This window comes from Pipra filicauda, unplaced genomic scaffold (assembly GCF_003945595.2).
Source record: "Pipra filicauda isolate LSUMZ 115617 unplaced genomic scaffold, ASM394559v2 scaffold1372_size15507_pilon, whole genome shotgun sequence".
Classification (NCBI taxonomy): domain Eukaryota; kingdom Metazoa; phylum Chordata; class Aves; order Passeriformes; family Pipridae; genus Pipra; species Pipra filicauda.
The window spans coordinates 1-15,508 of NW_024103843.1; the positions used below are offsets into that span (position 1 = coordinate 1).

The 15,508-nt window shown below is 52.2% G+C and overlaps 1 protein-coding gene across 1 annotated transcript; it reads right to left on the minus strand.

Annotated features, from left to right (window-relative positions):
• Positions 1–2,456: 2,456 nt before the first annotated feature.
• Positions 2,457–10,073, minus strand: LOC114003824 (olfactory receptor 14J1-like). Its single transcript, XM_039378385.1, has 2 exons — positions 9,156–10,073; positions 2,457–2,603 (listed from the first exon to the last, which is right to left on the minus strand). Exons 1-2 carry the CDS (start codon positions 10,071–10,073, stop codon positions 2,457–2,459), a joined length of 1,065 nt encoding a protein of 354 aa, XP_039234319.1.
• Positions 10,074–15,508: the final 5,435 nt, after the last annotated feature.

The following is a 15,508-nucleotide window of genomic DNA, read 5'->3' on the forward strand; positions in this document are numbered from 1 at the left end:
TGTGAAGTATGATGGTTGCTGTAGTAACTGACCATAGAAACGGGAATGCATGATTGTTGCCAACGTAACTGACTGTAGCAATGGCAATGTATGATGGTTGCCATGGTAACTCACCATAGCGATGGGAATGTATGATACTTGCCATGGTAACCGACTGTAGCAACATGACTGTATGATGGTTGCCATGGTAACTGACCACAGAAACTGGAATTCAGATGGTTGCCATGCTAACTGATCGTAGCAATGCGGCTGTATGATGTTTGCCATGGTAACTGATTGTAGCAGTGGACCGTATGACGGTTGCCATGGTAACCAATCACAGCAATGGGAATGTATGATGGTTACCATGGTAACCGACCATACAAATGGGAATATATGATGGTTGCCATGGTAACCAACCGTAACAGTGGGAAGGTATGGTGGTTGCCATGGTTACTGACTGTAGAAATGGGACTGTATAATGGTTGCCATGGTAACTGAACATAGCAATGGGAATGTATGATGGTTGCCATGGTAACTGACTGTAGCAACATGACTGTATGATGGTTGCCATGGTAACTGACCATTGCAATGGAACTGTATGATGGTTGCCATGGTAACTGAACGTAGCAACATGACTGTATGATGGTTTCCATGCTAACTGACCATTGCAATGGGAATGTATGATGGTTGCCATGGTAACCGAACATAGCAATGGGAATGTATGAGGGATGCCATTGTAACTGATTATAGCAGTGGGAAGTATGAACGTTGCCATGGTAACTGACTGTAGAAATCAGAATGTATGCTGGTTGCCATCGTAACTGACTGTAGCAACGCAACTTTATGAGGGTTGCCATGGTAACTGACCATAGGAATGGGAATGTGTTATGGTTGCCATGGTAACTGACCGTAGCAGTGGGAAGTAGAATGGTGGCCATGGCAACTGACCATTGCAATGGGAATGTATGATGGTTGCCATGGGAACCAACCGTAGCAATTGGAATGGATGATGTTTCCCATGGTAACGGACTGTATGACGGTTGCCACGGTAACGGAACATAGCAATAGGAATGTATGATGGTTTTTAAGAAGCACTAGGCCCAGCTTGACCTGACTGTTGGGAGGGTTTGCAAAACTGGTGAAAGCTCTGTGGTTATCTTAAAAACTCGGTGACTATGCAAGTGTTAATACTTTTTTACTCGTAACGTTGAACTGTTACTAGAATATTTATAGTCCTAGGTATGAGAAAATCCTGTGTTTATAGTTGAAAGTTTTGGGAAAACTGGAGATAAAGGAACATCTGCAAGATCTTGGAAAGTCCCTAAGGGCGGATCAACAGGAGGGACTTTGGGTGGCCCTATGATGTCAGGCCGCGTGGACAGAGCACCAGAACCAATGATCCGAAGGCGTGGTCCGCGTGCACAGACTGAGCTATCCAACCACCTTGTTGTAAGCACGTACCCGGGAAAAACTAAACTGTATAAAAGTTAACTCATTTAAATAATAAATTGAACATCGCCTGATCATATTGATTGTCTGCGTGTGTTCTGGAACTCCTGCCGGCCATAACCCCAGGCGCTGTTTCCAAAGGAACCCCAATGAAAGGGGGACGCCGGAAAGATGGGCGGACAAGTCCCGCAATGGAACTCTGTGTGTGCAGCCTCATTTTCTCCTTCAGTGCCCACAGGAGAGGGAACAAAAAGTGGGGGTTGGGACCCAAAAACTGTTCACGGCAGAAATTGGGGATTGAGGGGACAGTGGGAAAGTGGGAGGAACAGTGAGAAGGGTGGAAAAGGGAGGGTGGTCTGGCAAGTCTGATGGTCCCATGGGAGTCTTTGAGCACCAGGGGGTTGGCCCCATGAGCTCCCAACTTACTGTGGGGTACTGGGGACTGCTGGATCCAATCATCCTTGGATTAAGCCACCACTTTAGAGGAATTACAGAAGTGTGACTGAATCACTTTGGTCCTCCATGATTTTAATGATGGTAAAACAGATCTATTGATAAAAATGAATTATTTGGAGATACAAATGATCAGACAGAAGATCTTAATCAGAATTATTTACTGCACAATAGACACACTAAAACTACCAGGAGTACAGGATAAGATAGGACAGTGCTCTACACTAAAGCAATTGTTGAAGCAAGTCTACTCAAGCTGGCACAAAACCAGTAATTCTTAAGTAGAGATGGATGGAACTCCCCCAGACCAACACTCATGGGGAGATCTCTGCTCTCAACCTCCAGCAGTGACCTTGGGGGGTCCCCAGCCAAGGCAGGAATCTCCACACACCCCCAGAAAGGGTTCTGTTGGAAGAAGCTGCCCCTGGGAAAGGGGACTGGTCCTTTGTGGTCAAAAGGGATGGAGTGACAGTCACTGGACTCCAGGGGTTGCCTCACCATCAGGGGCTTCATTCAGGGTGGAAGCAGCGGCCGAAGCTCTTCCTGCAGTCAGGGCACTGGTAGGGCTTCCCTTACTGGTGGGTCCGTTGGTGTCTGGTCAAGGTGGAGCTGTGGGTGAAGCTCTTCCCACACTCCCCACACTTGTAGGGCCTCTCCCCGGTGTGAATGCGCCGGTGGGTGACGAGGGTGGAGTTCTGCTTCTCATCCGTGTGCGTCCGCTGGTGCAGGAGGAGATGTGAGCTGGTGTGAAACCTCTTCCCACATTCCCCACACGTGTAGGGCCGTTCTCCAGTGTGGACGCGGTGATGGTCGAGGAGGGCGGAGCTGTCCCTGAACCTCTTCCCACATTCCCCACATGTGTAGGGACGTTCCCCAGTGTGGATGTGCTGGTGTCTGAGCAGGTGGGAGCTCTTCCTGAAGCTCTTTCCACATTCCAAGCACCTGAAGGGCTTCTCTCTGCTGGGAGGCTGATCAGGGACCACCAGCTCAGAGCTACGCCTCAAGCTCCGGCCGCCTTCCTGGAACAGGCTGGCTCTTTCCTCCTCAGAGCACCCTGGGCTGGCTTTGGAGCCCCTCCTGCGGGGGGATCTCCGGCCCTTTTCCTCCCCGCTGCCTTCCTGTGCCGGGGAGCCCTTCAAAACGGCCTCTCCCACCAGGCTCTGCCGGGGGGATTTGTCCTCCGGGCTCTCCGTCCTCAGCTCGGGGCCTGGGGCAGGAAGCAAGAAGGACAGGCAGGGGATTTGCCTCCGGCCCACAGGGAAGGCCAAGGACATTCCCCCAACTCCGGCCCCGGCAGGACGGCGGCGCCAGCGGGGTTGTCCTGCAGCCGGGGCCATGCTCGGCTGACAGAGCCAGCACAACACCCGCCCAAAGGGACACTGACTGCCTCCTCACCTGCCTGGGGGGCCCAAGGCATCTTCCTCTTCCTCGCAGCCTCCTCCTCCATCCGACCAAGCTTTGGGAAGGACAAATCCTGATGGGGGGAAAACAAGGGCTGAGCGCGTTGGCTTGGGGGTTCCTCCTGCCCAAGTCCATCTCTAGAACTCACTGGGCATCCTGTGATCATAAAAACCTCCAAAACACCAAGATTCAGTCCAGAAAAACCCAAACCACCAGGACTCAGGCAAAAAACCTCTCAGAAATAGATAGGATATTGTAGTCTATCAAAGTCATTCTATTAAAGCAGTTGGATCAAAGCCAGCAAAAAGAAACAATCCTGAAGCAGAGATTGAGGTGACTCACCCCACAATGACAGGGGGTAGTTCTCTCTCTTTCACTTAACCCCTGGGGAGTGACCATGAAGAGCTGTCCCTGCTTCATGGCAGAAGCTCCACACACTTCAAGGAAGTCTGTGGAAGAATCTGCCCCATGACAGTTGGACGGGGCTTTTATAGTTATCAAGGATTTGACTGCTGGACATATTTGCAGGCCAGGGAGCAGCTTATCTGTCAAATCCTGCTTCAGAAAGCTGGATGTGTGTTTGAAGTTTCATGAAACATTTTGGGTTTAGCATAATTCCGCATTAAAAATAGCACCTTCACACCAGCAGTAACTCATCACAGAGAGTGTGCATTGTTTGCATTCTCTGACCAGTTTTTAGGTATTATCAGAGCAGAGCATCCTGCCAGAAACAGACCCTTGATTCCATGAGGTTGCAAAAACTCTGAGGGTTCCTTTGGTTCCTCGAGGCCCTATGGTGTCAAAATGGCTCCTTGATTCCAGGATGTTCCAAAATATCCCAGGGTTCCCTTGGCTCCAAGAGGCTCCCCAGTGTCCCACCGGCCCCTGGATTCCAGCAGGCCCTGCAGTGTCCCAATGGCCACTCGGTTCCACGAGCCACAGCGGCTGCCGCCGGCGTCTGTGCCCGGAGCCGCCGCTCCCACGGGGCTGCCGCACTCACCGCCGGGGTTGCCGCTCGCGCAGCCGCCGCTCTGCCCCGGCTGCACCGGGACCCGGCACCGCCTCGGGCCTGCGCTGCCGCCTCAGCGGCCACAGGGACACAGGGATGGGGGACCTTTGCTCTGACACTGATGGGGCCTGCCTTTGTTCTGCTGGGCTCTGGGCTTTAGGGAAATTGCTGTTCATTTTCATGCTCCACTGGAACAGCTCCTGAATTCCAAAGGTTTCCTAATCCAGGGGAGCGGTTTCTATGGCATCGGAGGTCCCTCCCCTCGGGACACATTGTCAATAAACCATCCAGCTGATTTGGATGGGTGTAAGAGCAGTTGGGGAACACAGGATAATGAGTCATCCCCTGAAAACCTTGGAACATTCCCTACCTGAATCACAGCCCAAATGGAACAGTTTGGATACAATTCCCAAATAGTTTGGAAACTCCAGTCATTCCTGACACCAGGATGGAAATTCAGCAGATAACTAAAGCCAGTCCCCTTGGGAGCCCACAACCAGCGGGGCTGAGGGAGGCCCTGGCAGCTCCCCAGCACCTCCCTCTCAGTGGGACACCTCTGGCAGCCTCTCCCAGCTCGGGAACCCTCCAGTTTCCAACACTCCAAAGACCCTCGCTGGTGCCCAGGACAATTCTGATCCCCCGCCACAAACACTCCTCCAGCTGGGACCCTTGTCTGGTGGGAAACACAAAGGGATTTGGGGGAGTGTTTCCCTGACAACAAGGAGAATTTGGGAGAGGGACCTTTCCACCCCCAGCTCTTGATGTGTCCACACATCTCTGCCTGGGTGTGGGTGTGAATTGACTGTGGTGGGAATGTTGTTATTGGGAATCTCTAATTCAGTCACTGTTAAAATTGTGGCAAATGCTATTGAATCACTTGATAACTGTTCAGTTGGTCAATGACTAAGTGCTAGTAATGTCTTTTGCCCGCTTGTCTTTGGATCCAAATCCTTTGTGCCCTGACCCTCTTGCATCCCAAGGCTTTGTGTAAATAATTCCCTTTCATCAAAAAATATATATTTTTCGTGACATCCTCTTTAAAATCCTCCTCCTTAGCTAAACTACAAAACAACTCCAATTAGTTGTTGACGTCTTGAAGACTTGAAGACAATTAAAAGAAAGGAAAATAATGGGTCCCACAGTGTGTTTGGAGCTGCATCAGCTGTCAGTCCAAGATGGGCCATGTCAGAACTGGTGAGGTTGGGGGGTGAGGAGCAAGATTGATCAGACAGGGTCAGTCTGAATCTCCTGAGGAGACACTGAGCATCAAGATCACTTGGAGAACACCTCTATCACCTCTCCTCTGAACTAAAAAATATCCATAATTGAATTAAAACAAAAAAAATACAAACTTTGAAGACTTGTTTTGAAATTGCCTTGAAGACAATTAAAGGAAAACAAAGAGATCATGAGGGATTTCTGGAATTTAATGAGCCCCATGGTGTGTTTGCAGCCCAGCCCATGATCCTGAGGTACTGAGAGAAGATTGAAGCAGCTGCTGAAGAAGTCAGAAGCCAAAGTCCAAGTGCCTTGAAGCATTGCTGGGCCCCACTGAGGGCAGGCACTGCCAAAGCCTCCCCAGGGACTCCTTGGAGCAGCTCCTTGGAGGCCAGGAGTGCAGGCAGACAAAGGCTCTGGGCAGGCCCCTGCAATGCTGAGCAAAGCCTGCCTTGGTTTTGTGGAGCACAAAGGCCAAGGCCTGAGCCCCAGGCCCTGGCCCAGCAGATCCTGTCCCTCCCGGCTGGCTCAGGGCTGTTTGGGGGGCACTGGGATGGGCGGGGGAGGAACAACAAAGGCCCAAAACTGGGCAACCCCTGCCAGGCTCCTGAGGGAGGGGCGAGGCAGAACCCAAGGGCAGAACCTGCCAGGAAAGTGGCTTGTGGTGGCCTGAGTGGCAGAGGCAGCTGCCAGAGGCAAGGGGACAAAGGCCTGGGTGCCTTTGGGCCTTGCAGCCCTGCCAGAGCCCTTGGCCATCTCTCCTGCAGGCTGTCCTGCCCTGGCCCTGCTGCTGCTCTGGCCTTGCAGGCTGCACACACCCCTCCTGCTTTCCCACCCCCTCCCAGCAGCATTTCCAGACCCTCCCTGATGGCTCTGCACCAGCTCTGGCTGTTCCCTGGAACACAAAGCCATGGGCTGATCCTGCCTCCTTCTGAGTGACCTCTTGCAGCACAAGGGTCCCTGTTGAGTGACATTTCTTTTTCCTAACCTTCAGTCTGAACTTTCAGTGCTACTCTTTGGAGATTTCATTCTATTTCCAATACAGAGAAAAGCTCCATCCTGTCAGATCTCCTCTAGACCCTCTCCTGTTCTTCCTCATTCCTCCAGAATGGGGAACCTCACAGACAGACAGACCAGTCCAGATGTGATGACACCAGGACTGAGTCCAGGGGGGTGACAACTCCCTTGTCTGGGTGCCCACACTCCCCCCGGGGCAGCCCCATGTGCAGTTGGCCTTAAATCAAGGGACCATTCTGATTCTTTGTAACGTCACGGAATCAAGTGGCACCGTGACACTGCAGAGCCTCCTGGAACCAAAGGAATGCAGGGACACTGTGGAATCTCATGGAACCAAGGGCCCATTGTGACAAGGGCTCATTCCATGACTCTTTGGAACAAAAGGAACTTTGAGACATCTCAGAACTCAGTGGAACCAAGGGGCCATAGTGACACTGAAGAGTCTCATGGCACCCACTGTGCCTCCCCAGAACTCCATGGAATCAAGCAGAGCCGCTGCCTCCCCCCCGCCGCCGCACGGACCGGAGTCGCCGGCTCTGCCCTGCTTGGACACCTCTGGAGTCAGCGTGTTCTTGGGCAGCACAACTGATCTCAGAACAGAGAGTTTCCCACATTTTGCTTTCCCCCTCTTTCCCGTGGATTTGTTTTTTGTTCTTTGTTCTTTCAGGAGGAAAAGGGGGAAGGGAGGCACGTGTTGATCCCTGGTGTTATCTGTTTACAAAAGGGAGTTGGGCCAGGGGGGTAGAGAGGAGTCAATTTCTCTCTCTGTTGTAGCTTTGAACTGTTCTATTATTATTGCTGGTTTTGCTTCTATATTTCTTGTCAGTCAACTCTTATTTTTTTCACTTATACCTCCCTGTATTTTGTCTCCCTGTAGTGGTAGGGAATAAAAGAGGAGCGAGTTCATTTTATTGGAGTTCCCACCCCAATACATGTCTTTAAACCAGGAAAGGTTGCTCAGGGGCTTCCTGCAATTTGCAATCATTCACAAAGGACTAGAAAATGCATTTTGTCCCATTATATAGAGAGCTCTTCAGCATTGGTGTTCAAGGGCTGATCACTGAGGGATTTCACCAGGAAGTTGCTGCCAAGAGGACTTTGTACCATGGATTTTATTTGACACTCCTCATGCAGGCAACTTCCCATCCACCACATCTTCCACTTCTTCAGTCCAGCTCTCACCAGTCTGGCCATAAGGACAGGGCACCATGTCAAGGACCTTGATAAAGTCTGGACACAAAACATCCCCTTCTTTTCCCTCCCACAGGGGTTCTGCAATCCCTGCCTTGTCCTTCCCATGCCTGGCAATGGCTGCAGGAGGACTTGCCCTATCCCCTTCCCTGCTGAGCCTGAGCAGTCTGGAACTCTCCCAACCCTCCTTGCTGCCCTGTTTGCAGACTGGTTCCATGTCTGCCTTTGCCAAGGCCCCAGGAAGCTCTGGGATGGCTCTGGCCTTTCCAAGGGTTTGGGAGAGGTCTCCCAGTGACACTGCCCAGCCTTCTCAATAGCCCTGACACCAAAACTTTTGCAGTATCCCACACTTCCAGAGGAGTGCCCAGGACACAACACAGGTTGTCCTGGTGGTTCTGGAGAATGAGAAGGGATTTCTTCCAGGAGGTCAACCCCTCCAATTGGATTTGAGTGCAGCTGAAAGGTTTCCTCATCATTTTCCCCAGTGCCTCCCTGCCCTGAAGGTTTCTGGCCCTCAGGTTGGAGCTGAGGGGGTTGGGCAGGTGCCTGAGGAGGGGGTAGAACAAGGGCTGTGTCCAACTGTGCCAGGAGGGCTGTGCTGGGCAAGGATGAGGAGGCTGCAGAAAACAGTGGCACTGGGGCGGGGAGAGGAGCAGGTGGAGAGACCTTGTGCCTGCCCACGCTGGGCAGGAGCTGCCCCAGGATGGCAGCTCTGAAGCACTCCCAGGATGTCCCTGTGAACAGGAGGGGAAGACTGGATCTAAAAATGAAACCTGGAAAGCAGAGAGCAGGAGTGTCATGGTGTCACTGCAGGAGAGTTCCAGCCCTGGAACAAGGTCACAGAAGAAGTGACCCAGTCCATGCAGTGGCCTCAGAAGATCCCACAGCATCCTGGAGATGCTGGAAGGGAGCCCAGCTCTGCTTCACAAGTTCCCAGGGCCTGTCCCTGCCTGTGCTCCAAGGGTTTCCAGCCCCCAGGACTGTGCTCAGAGAGCACTCAGGCCTTACAGCGAGAAAGGGGCTCAGGAGGACAGTGTGGAAGTGGCAAGAGAGCAGCTCTGCAAAGACCAAGCACTGCTGCTCCCTGGCAGTGCTGCTGGGCTGGGATTATTGTCCCCTTCCCCTTTGCAAATACACCCATGTCCTGCAGTGTACTGTCCTTTGGGAACAGCTAAGAAGAAGGGTCTTGGACAAAGAAGGCACTGCAGGGTCCTTTATTTTGTTTAAAGACTCAGCCAGCACAATTCACCATTTATACATGTCTGGGTCAAATTCAAAGGCAGATGCATAATAATATTTAATTGCAGAGAAAATTATTGCCAGATGAATCCGATGACCTCCAGGAAAAACCTGAGCAGGAAGGCTGGGCCATTAAGGAGTCCCATTCTGAATGCTATGCACAAGAAAACAGGCACTTTATTGCTCCTGAAAAGCATCCAGTCATCATTTTCCTCAGGGCATCCTTGAGCTCCTGGTTCCTGAGGCTGTAGATGAAGGGGTTCAGTGCTGGAGGCACCACCGAGTACAGAACTGAAACCACCAGATCCAGGGATGGGGAGGAGATGGAGGGGGGCTTGATGTTTGAAAACACGCCAGTGCTGATAAACAGGGAGAGCACGGCCAGGTGAGGGAGGCACGTGGAAAAGACTTTGTGCCGTCCCTGCTGAGAGGGGATCCTGAGCACAGCCCTGAAGATCTGCACATAGGAGAAAACAATGAAAACAAAACAACCAAATATTAAACAGGCACTAACCCCAATGAGCCAAATTTCCCTGAGGTAGCCTGAGTGTGAGCAGGAGAGCTTGAGGATGTGTGGGATTTCACAGAAGAACTGGCCTAGGGCATTGCCCTGGCACAGGGGCAGGGAAAATGTATTGGCTGTGTGCAGCAGAGAATAGAGAAAGCCAGTGGCCCAGGCAGCTGCTGCCATGTGGGCACAAGCTCTGCTGCCCAGGAGGGTCCCGTAGTGCAGGGGTTTGCAGATGGCAACGTAGCGGTCGTAGCACATGATGGTGAGGAGGGAAAACTCTGCTGACATGAAGAAGAAAAAGAAAAAGAGCTGTGCAGCACATCCTGTGTAGGAGATGGTTGTGGTGCCCCAGAGGGAATTGTGCATGGCTTTGGGGACAGTGGTGCAGATGCAGCCCAGGTCTGTGAGGGAGAGGTTGAGCAGGAAGAAGCCCATGGGGGTGTGCAGGTGGTGGTCACAGGCTACGGCGCTGAGGATGAGGCCGTTGGCCAGGAGGGCAGCCAGGGAGATGGCCAGGAAGAGCCAGAAGTGCAGGAGCTGCAGCTCCCGCCTGTCTGCGAATGCCAGGAGGAGGAACTGGGGCATGGAGCTGCTGTTGGACATTTGCTGCCTCTGGGTGTTTGTTTCCAACACAGGAGAAGAAGACAGTAAGAGGACAGTTAGCGTGGACTTAGCTAAACAAAGTCAAAGCTGTATTCTACAGATACTCCCCAGGGCACACACAGACAGCCTTTTGATTTCCTAGGAGATCTTTCTTCAACTCCAGTGCTGGGTCCCTACTCAACAGCATTTTCACTGTTTTAGCATCACTGTGCTTCTGTACAGGGGTTTCACATAACAAGGAGATGTTAAGGGACAGGTTTCCAACCTGGAGGGAAATTCACAGCTTGGAAGGAAACCTCAGGGAGACAGCCAAGTGTCCTTATGATGGCATTTGATTTAAGCAGACTCAGCTCCTTCCCCAGCACCACAGGCTGCAGTGGTAGGGGTCATATTCCGTTTGCAGGTGCAAAAAGGACATCTCAGACTAGTCCTGATGGGTCTAGCAGAGGTGATGCTGGTGCTGCCCACAGGTAGAGCAGTGGCTGAAAGCACATTAGGAAGCTCAGATAGACCTACTGAGCACTCACAGTTCAAATGTCTCAGGGACTTGTCAAAATTAATACTTTCTTAATGATTTATTCCTCCCATTCCTCCAGAGTAGGAAACTGGAAACACAATCTCAGGAAATTTCTTTAACCTTATAAAAAGCTTTGTCTTGGAAATATTCTGAGAGGGAGCTGAAGCTCTGAGCATGTCCTCCTCCTCTGCACTCCAGATAGTCTCAGAGTTGCACTTGCAGAATCTGTAGTTGGTGGGCAGTGCCAGCTTTCCCAGTTGCCTCCAAAAGCTGCAGTCCCATTGCCCTGCATGAACAGGCTTCCTGTGCCAAGATCTGTTAAAATTGTCTCCCAGTGAGGTCTCAGCATCATTCTACATCTGACAGCCTTTAACTTCTCTCTGTCTCACTCCCCTGCCCTTGGTGCTGCAGGCAGTGCCCTCAGCCCTGCTGGGCTGTGCAGAGGAGCTGCTCACCAGCAGAACTGTCTCTTTGAAGCTCTTCTTGCTTGCCAGGAGCTCCCTGTGTGCCAGGAGCCCAGCCCAGCTCAGCAGCACAGCAACAGCCCCAGGCATTTAGTGACCCTTGGGAGGTTTGTCATTGTTTACATGAGACTCAGTCCCTGAGAGGAAGTTCAAACAACTTTTCAAGAAGTCAAAAAGAGATTGAAACACTGAAGTTTCTTGTTGTGCTAATGAGTCTCACTGAGGGACACAACTGAGAACATGTCCCCAGGTTCCAGTTAGAGCAGAAAACTTCAGACAGTGATGACAAGGATGGACAAGCAAGGGAGAGGTGTCTGTGTTTCTGAAAAGACATTGACTTCTTTCCTTAATCCAGAGGACCAAGGCCTGACCCCCATCCCCTGGGAAGGGACATCCTGTCCCTGCCTCATTCCTCAGGGCTCTTCCTGGGGCACTGGGATGTGGGATGTGCAATGCCAAGGGCAGGACCATGGGGTGGCACCTGCCAGGCTGCTGAGCAGGGACAAGGAGGCCATGAGGCCCCAGGGCTGCAAGGGGCACTCCCCTCCTTCTGGCCTCAGGGGCACAGACAGCAGCCCTGGCCAAAGGCCTGCAGAAGGTGGCTGTGTCAGGGCCTTTCAGCTTCTCCCCATCCCTGTCTCCTCTCCAGCCCAGGCTGTCCTACGGTGTCCATGCCCTGCCCCTTTCCCTGCAGGCTGTCGTCATCCCCCCAGCTGCCCCACCTGGCTGGCACCTTCCTGCACTGACATCTCTGCGTCCTCCCTGGCTCTTCCTGCACACACAAAGCCTGGGGCTCATCCAGACTCCTTCTTTGTGACATATTGCACCACAACACTGACCTCAGAGGGAAATTTCTGACTTCTTGTCACCAGTCTAGGCCACCCCAGCTGCCCTTGGTGGCACTAGTTCTTTCTTAGGCTGTTTTCTGACAGGAAGAAAAGCTCCACCAGCTCTGACACCCCCCTTCCAGACCTCTCAGGCTACTCCTCTACTGTCCTCAATCTTCACACCCCTGACCCCTGAGTCCTCAGCCTCTGTATACGGGGCATGTGCTTGAGGCCCCAAATTCCTTCCTGGGAGATCTCTGGGACCTCTCCAAAGTTTTGGAAGATGACAATAGAGTGCTCTTATCCCAGGAAACACAGAGGGACACTTTTTTCCAAGGGTTGTCTTGGCAGAATGAGGCACAATCTCTTTAAACTTTCTGGCACAAGGGAGCTCTGAGCTCTGGGTACGGAGGGAGCTCCAAGTGCCAACCACTGGAGTGGGAGCTACAAATCATCAGGGCTTGTGTTCTTTGGAGGGCCAGACACTGGTGAGAGTGTTGTGTGTGTGTGCACATGGAAGGACTTGAAGGGCACAATGAACTGTCTCAAAACACTGTCAAAGCAGGAAAATCCCATAAGGCACCACAACACATAAGCACTGGTGGCAAACAGGAAGGCCTTTAATTCCAAGGTCTAAAGGGAGGTGGAGCTTTGGAAGTAGCCCCCAGGACAGAATTGCACTGTGCAGACTGTGGGAAAGAGCAGACAGCCCCAACAGGAAGCCAGGGCTGGTAAGGCAGGTCTGGGGAACCCATCCAGACAAAGATTCCCACCTGCAGACTGGAAGCACACTGGGAAAACTCCCACCGTGGCAAGCTGTGGGAAAGGAAGCAAGTCCTTGTAGACGTGCCAGCCCAAGCTGTGGGAACAGCATCTACCCCCCTGAATACCCAGGGTTTGGGCTGTATAAAAGTGATAGCCCAGAAGCACAACTTGGGGACCCTCCACTGAGCAGAGCAGGGTGAAGAAGGACCGGTGGGAGCCTCAGGGATCTCCATGGTGTGATACATTTACTTCATCTCTGTCCCTCTCTCACTGGCTTCCCACCACCCTCTTCTTCTCTCTCTTTCCATTTCTTTCTTTCTCTCCCTCCTATTTACTGTTAAATCAAAGCTGGACTGCTGACTTTGGCACATGGTCTCCTTTGCAGCTGAATTTGGGCAGAGGTGTCTCTTAATAATGGGAACCTGACAGCATCCATGAGGTTTTACAGTGTGGGAATGGCCACTAGATTCCATGAGGTTCCACAGAGTCACAGGGTCCATTTGTCTTCGTAAGGCTCTGCAGTGTGATAATGGACCCTTGATCCCATGGGTTTGCAAAATGTCTCAGGACTCCTTTGGTTCTAGGAGGCCCCACATATCACAGTGGCCCCTTGGTTCCATGAGATTCCTCAGTGTCTCAGGAATCCTTTGGTTCCATGAGGCCCTGCAGTGTCACAATGGCCCCTTGATTCCATCAGATTCCACAGTGCCAATATGGGCCTTTGATTTCTTGAGGTCCACAGTGTCCCAGGGTCCCTTTGTCTCTATGACACTCTGCAGTGTCACAGTGGCCCCTTGATTCCATGAGGTTCTGAAAAGTCTCAGGGTTCCTTTGGTTCCATGAGGCCCTGCAGTGTCACAGTGGCCTTTGAGTCCCCGAGGTTCCTCAGTGTCACAATGGCCCCTGATTCTATGAGGTCCCAAAATGTCTCAGGGCTCCCTTGGTTCCATGAGGCCCTTCATGGCACAATAAACCCTTGGTTCCATGAGGTTCCACAGTGTCCCAGGGTTCCTTTGGCTCCAGAAGGCCCTACAGTGTCACAATGGCCCCTTTACTCCAGGAGGTTCCACAGTGTCCTTGCTGGAACACACAGGGCTGTAATGTTGTCACCCCTGCAGAGCTGCCTCCAGCTCTGGGCTCCAGCACAGGAAGGACATGGACCTGCTGGAGTGAGTCCAGAGGGGACCACGAAAGGGATCAGAGGGATGGAGCAGCTCTGCTGTGAGGAAAGGCTGAGAGAATTGGGATTGTTGAGGCTGGAGAAGAGAAGGCTTTGGGGTGACCTAATTGTGGCCTTGCAGTGCCTGAAGGGAGCCAACAAGAAAGATGGAGAGAGACTTTGGACAAGGGCCTGGAGTGACAGGACAAGGGGAATGGCTTCACACTGAGAAAGGGAAGGGTTAGATGGGATATTAGGAAGAATTTCTGGACTGTGATGGTAGTGAGATCCTGGCACAGGTTGCTCAGAGAAGTTCTGGCTGCCCCATCCCTGGAAGTGTTCACGGCCAGGCTGGATGGGGCTCTGAGCTCTGAGTCTAGTGGAAGGTGTCCCTGCCCATGGCGGGGGTTTGGACTGAGATGCTCTTTAAGGTCCCTTCCCACCCAAACCATTCCATGATTCTGTGACTGGTGGGGGATGTGGTGGTCGGAGCTGATGGGCACAGAGACCCCAAAATGATGGAGTTTTCCATTCTGAGTGAAGGAAGGAGGGGCAGCAGAACTGACACCCTGGACTGCTGGTGGTCAGACTTTGTTCTGTTTGGGAGACTGACTGATCTGGGTGTGAGTGTGGATGTGCTGTAGGGCGGGAAGGCTCTGCAGAGGGATCTGGACAGGCTGGATCAATAAGGCCAAGTGTCAGGGCCTGCCCTTGGCTCCCAACAACCCCCTGGAACGCTCCAGGCTGGGGGCAGAGGGGCTGGAGAGCTGCTCAGCAGGAAGGGACTTGGGGGTGCTGCTTGACAGGGGCTGGATATGAGGCAGAGTGTGCCCAGGGGGGCAAGAAGGCCAAGGGCATGGTGGCCTTTGTGGAGAAGAGTGTGGCCAGCAGGAGCAGAGAACTGATTGCCCCTCTGTGCTGGGCACTGGGGAGGCCCCACCTGGAGTGCTGTGTCCAGTTGTGGCCCTTCAGTGCCAAAAGGCCCTTGAGGGGCTGGAGCGTGTCCAGAGAAGGGACCGGAGCTGGGGAAGGCTCTGGAAAACATGTCTGCTGAGGGACGGCTGAGGGAACTGGGCTTGTTGAGTGTGGAGAAGGGGAGGCTCAGGGGGGACCTCGTTGCTCTCTGCAATGACCTGAAAGGAGGTTTTAGTGGGTGTGGGAGTCGGTCTCTTCTTTAAAGCCTTTAGTGACAGGAAGAGAGGAAACGGCCTTAAATTGCTTTGGGCAAGGTTCCTATTAGATATTCAAAAACCCTTTTTCCACTGAGAGAGTGCTCAGGCATTGGAACAAGTAGCCCAGGGAGGTGGTGGAGTCTCTGGAAGCATTCAGGTGGCATCTGGATGTAGCACTTTGGGATGGGGTTTAGGGGTGATTCTGGTGGTGCTGGGTTGACAGCTGGACTAGAAGATCTGGAAGGTCTCTTCCAACGTTGATGATTCTGTGATTCTCTGACCTGTCATCTCTGTTTGCAGGTTTGTGCTCTAACAAGACCCTGGGGATGTTTTCTCTGTTGGGTCCACAGAGATTGTGTTGTGTGAGCTTTTTTCCTCTACGATCAAAACAAGGAGTAATTAATGCTAAATCCAGCAGGTGGCTTTCAAGTAATAACTTGGTCCAGTTTGTCCAACTGCGTACAAACAGGTGAGGAAAATCTGGAACTTTAGAAGGGTTAGTTTTTTAACTCATTATCAGGATATCCAGGG

Coding starts and splice junctions, on each gene's coding strand:
- LOC114003824 (XM_039378385.1), bottom strand. CDS start 10,073: ATGTCCAACAGCAGCTCCATGCCCCAGTTCCTCCTCCTGGCATTCGCA. Junction 2,604..9,155: donor TGAGGAAAATGATGACTGGA/TGCTTTTCAGGA, acceptor CTCCTGCACCAG/CGGACGCACACGGATGAGAA.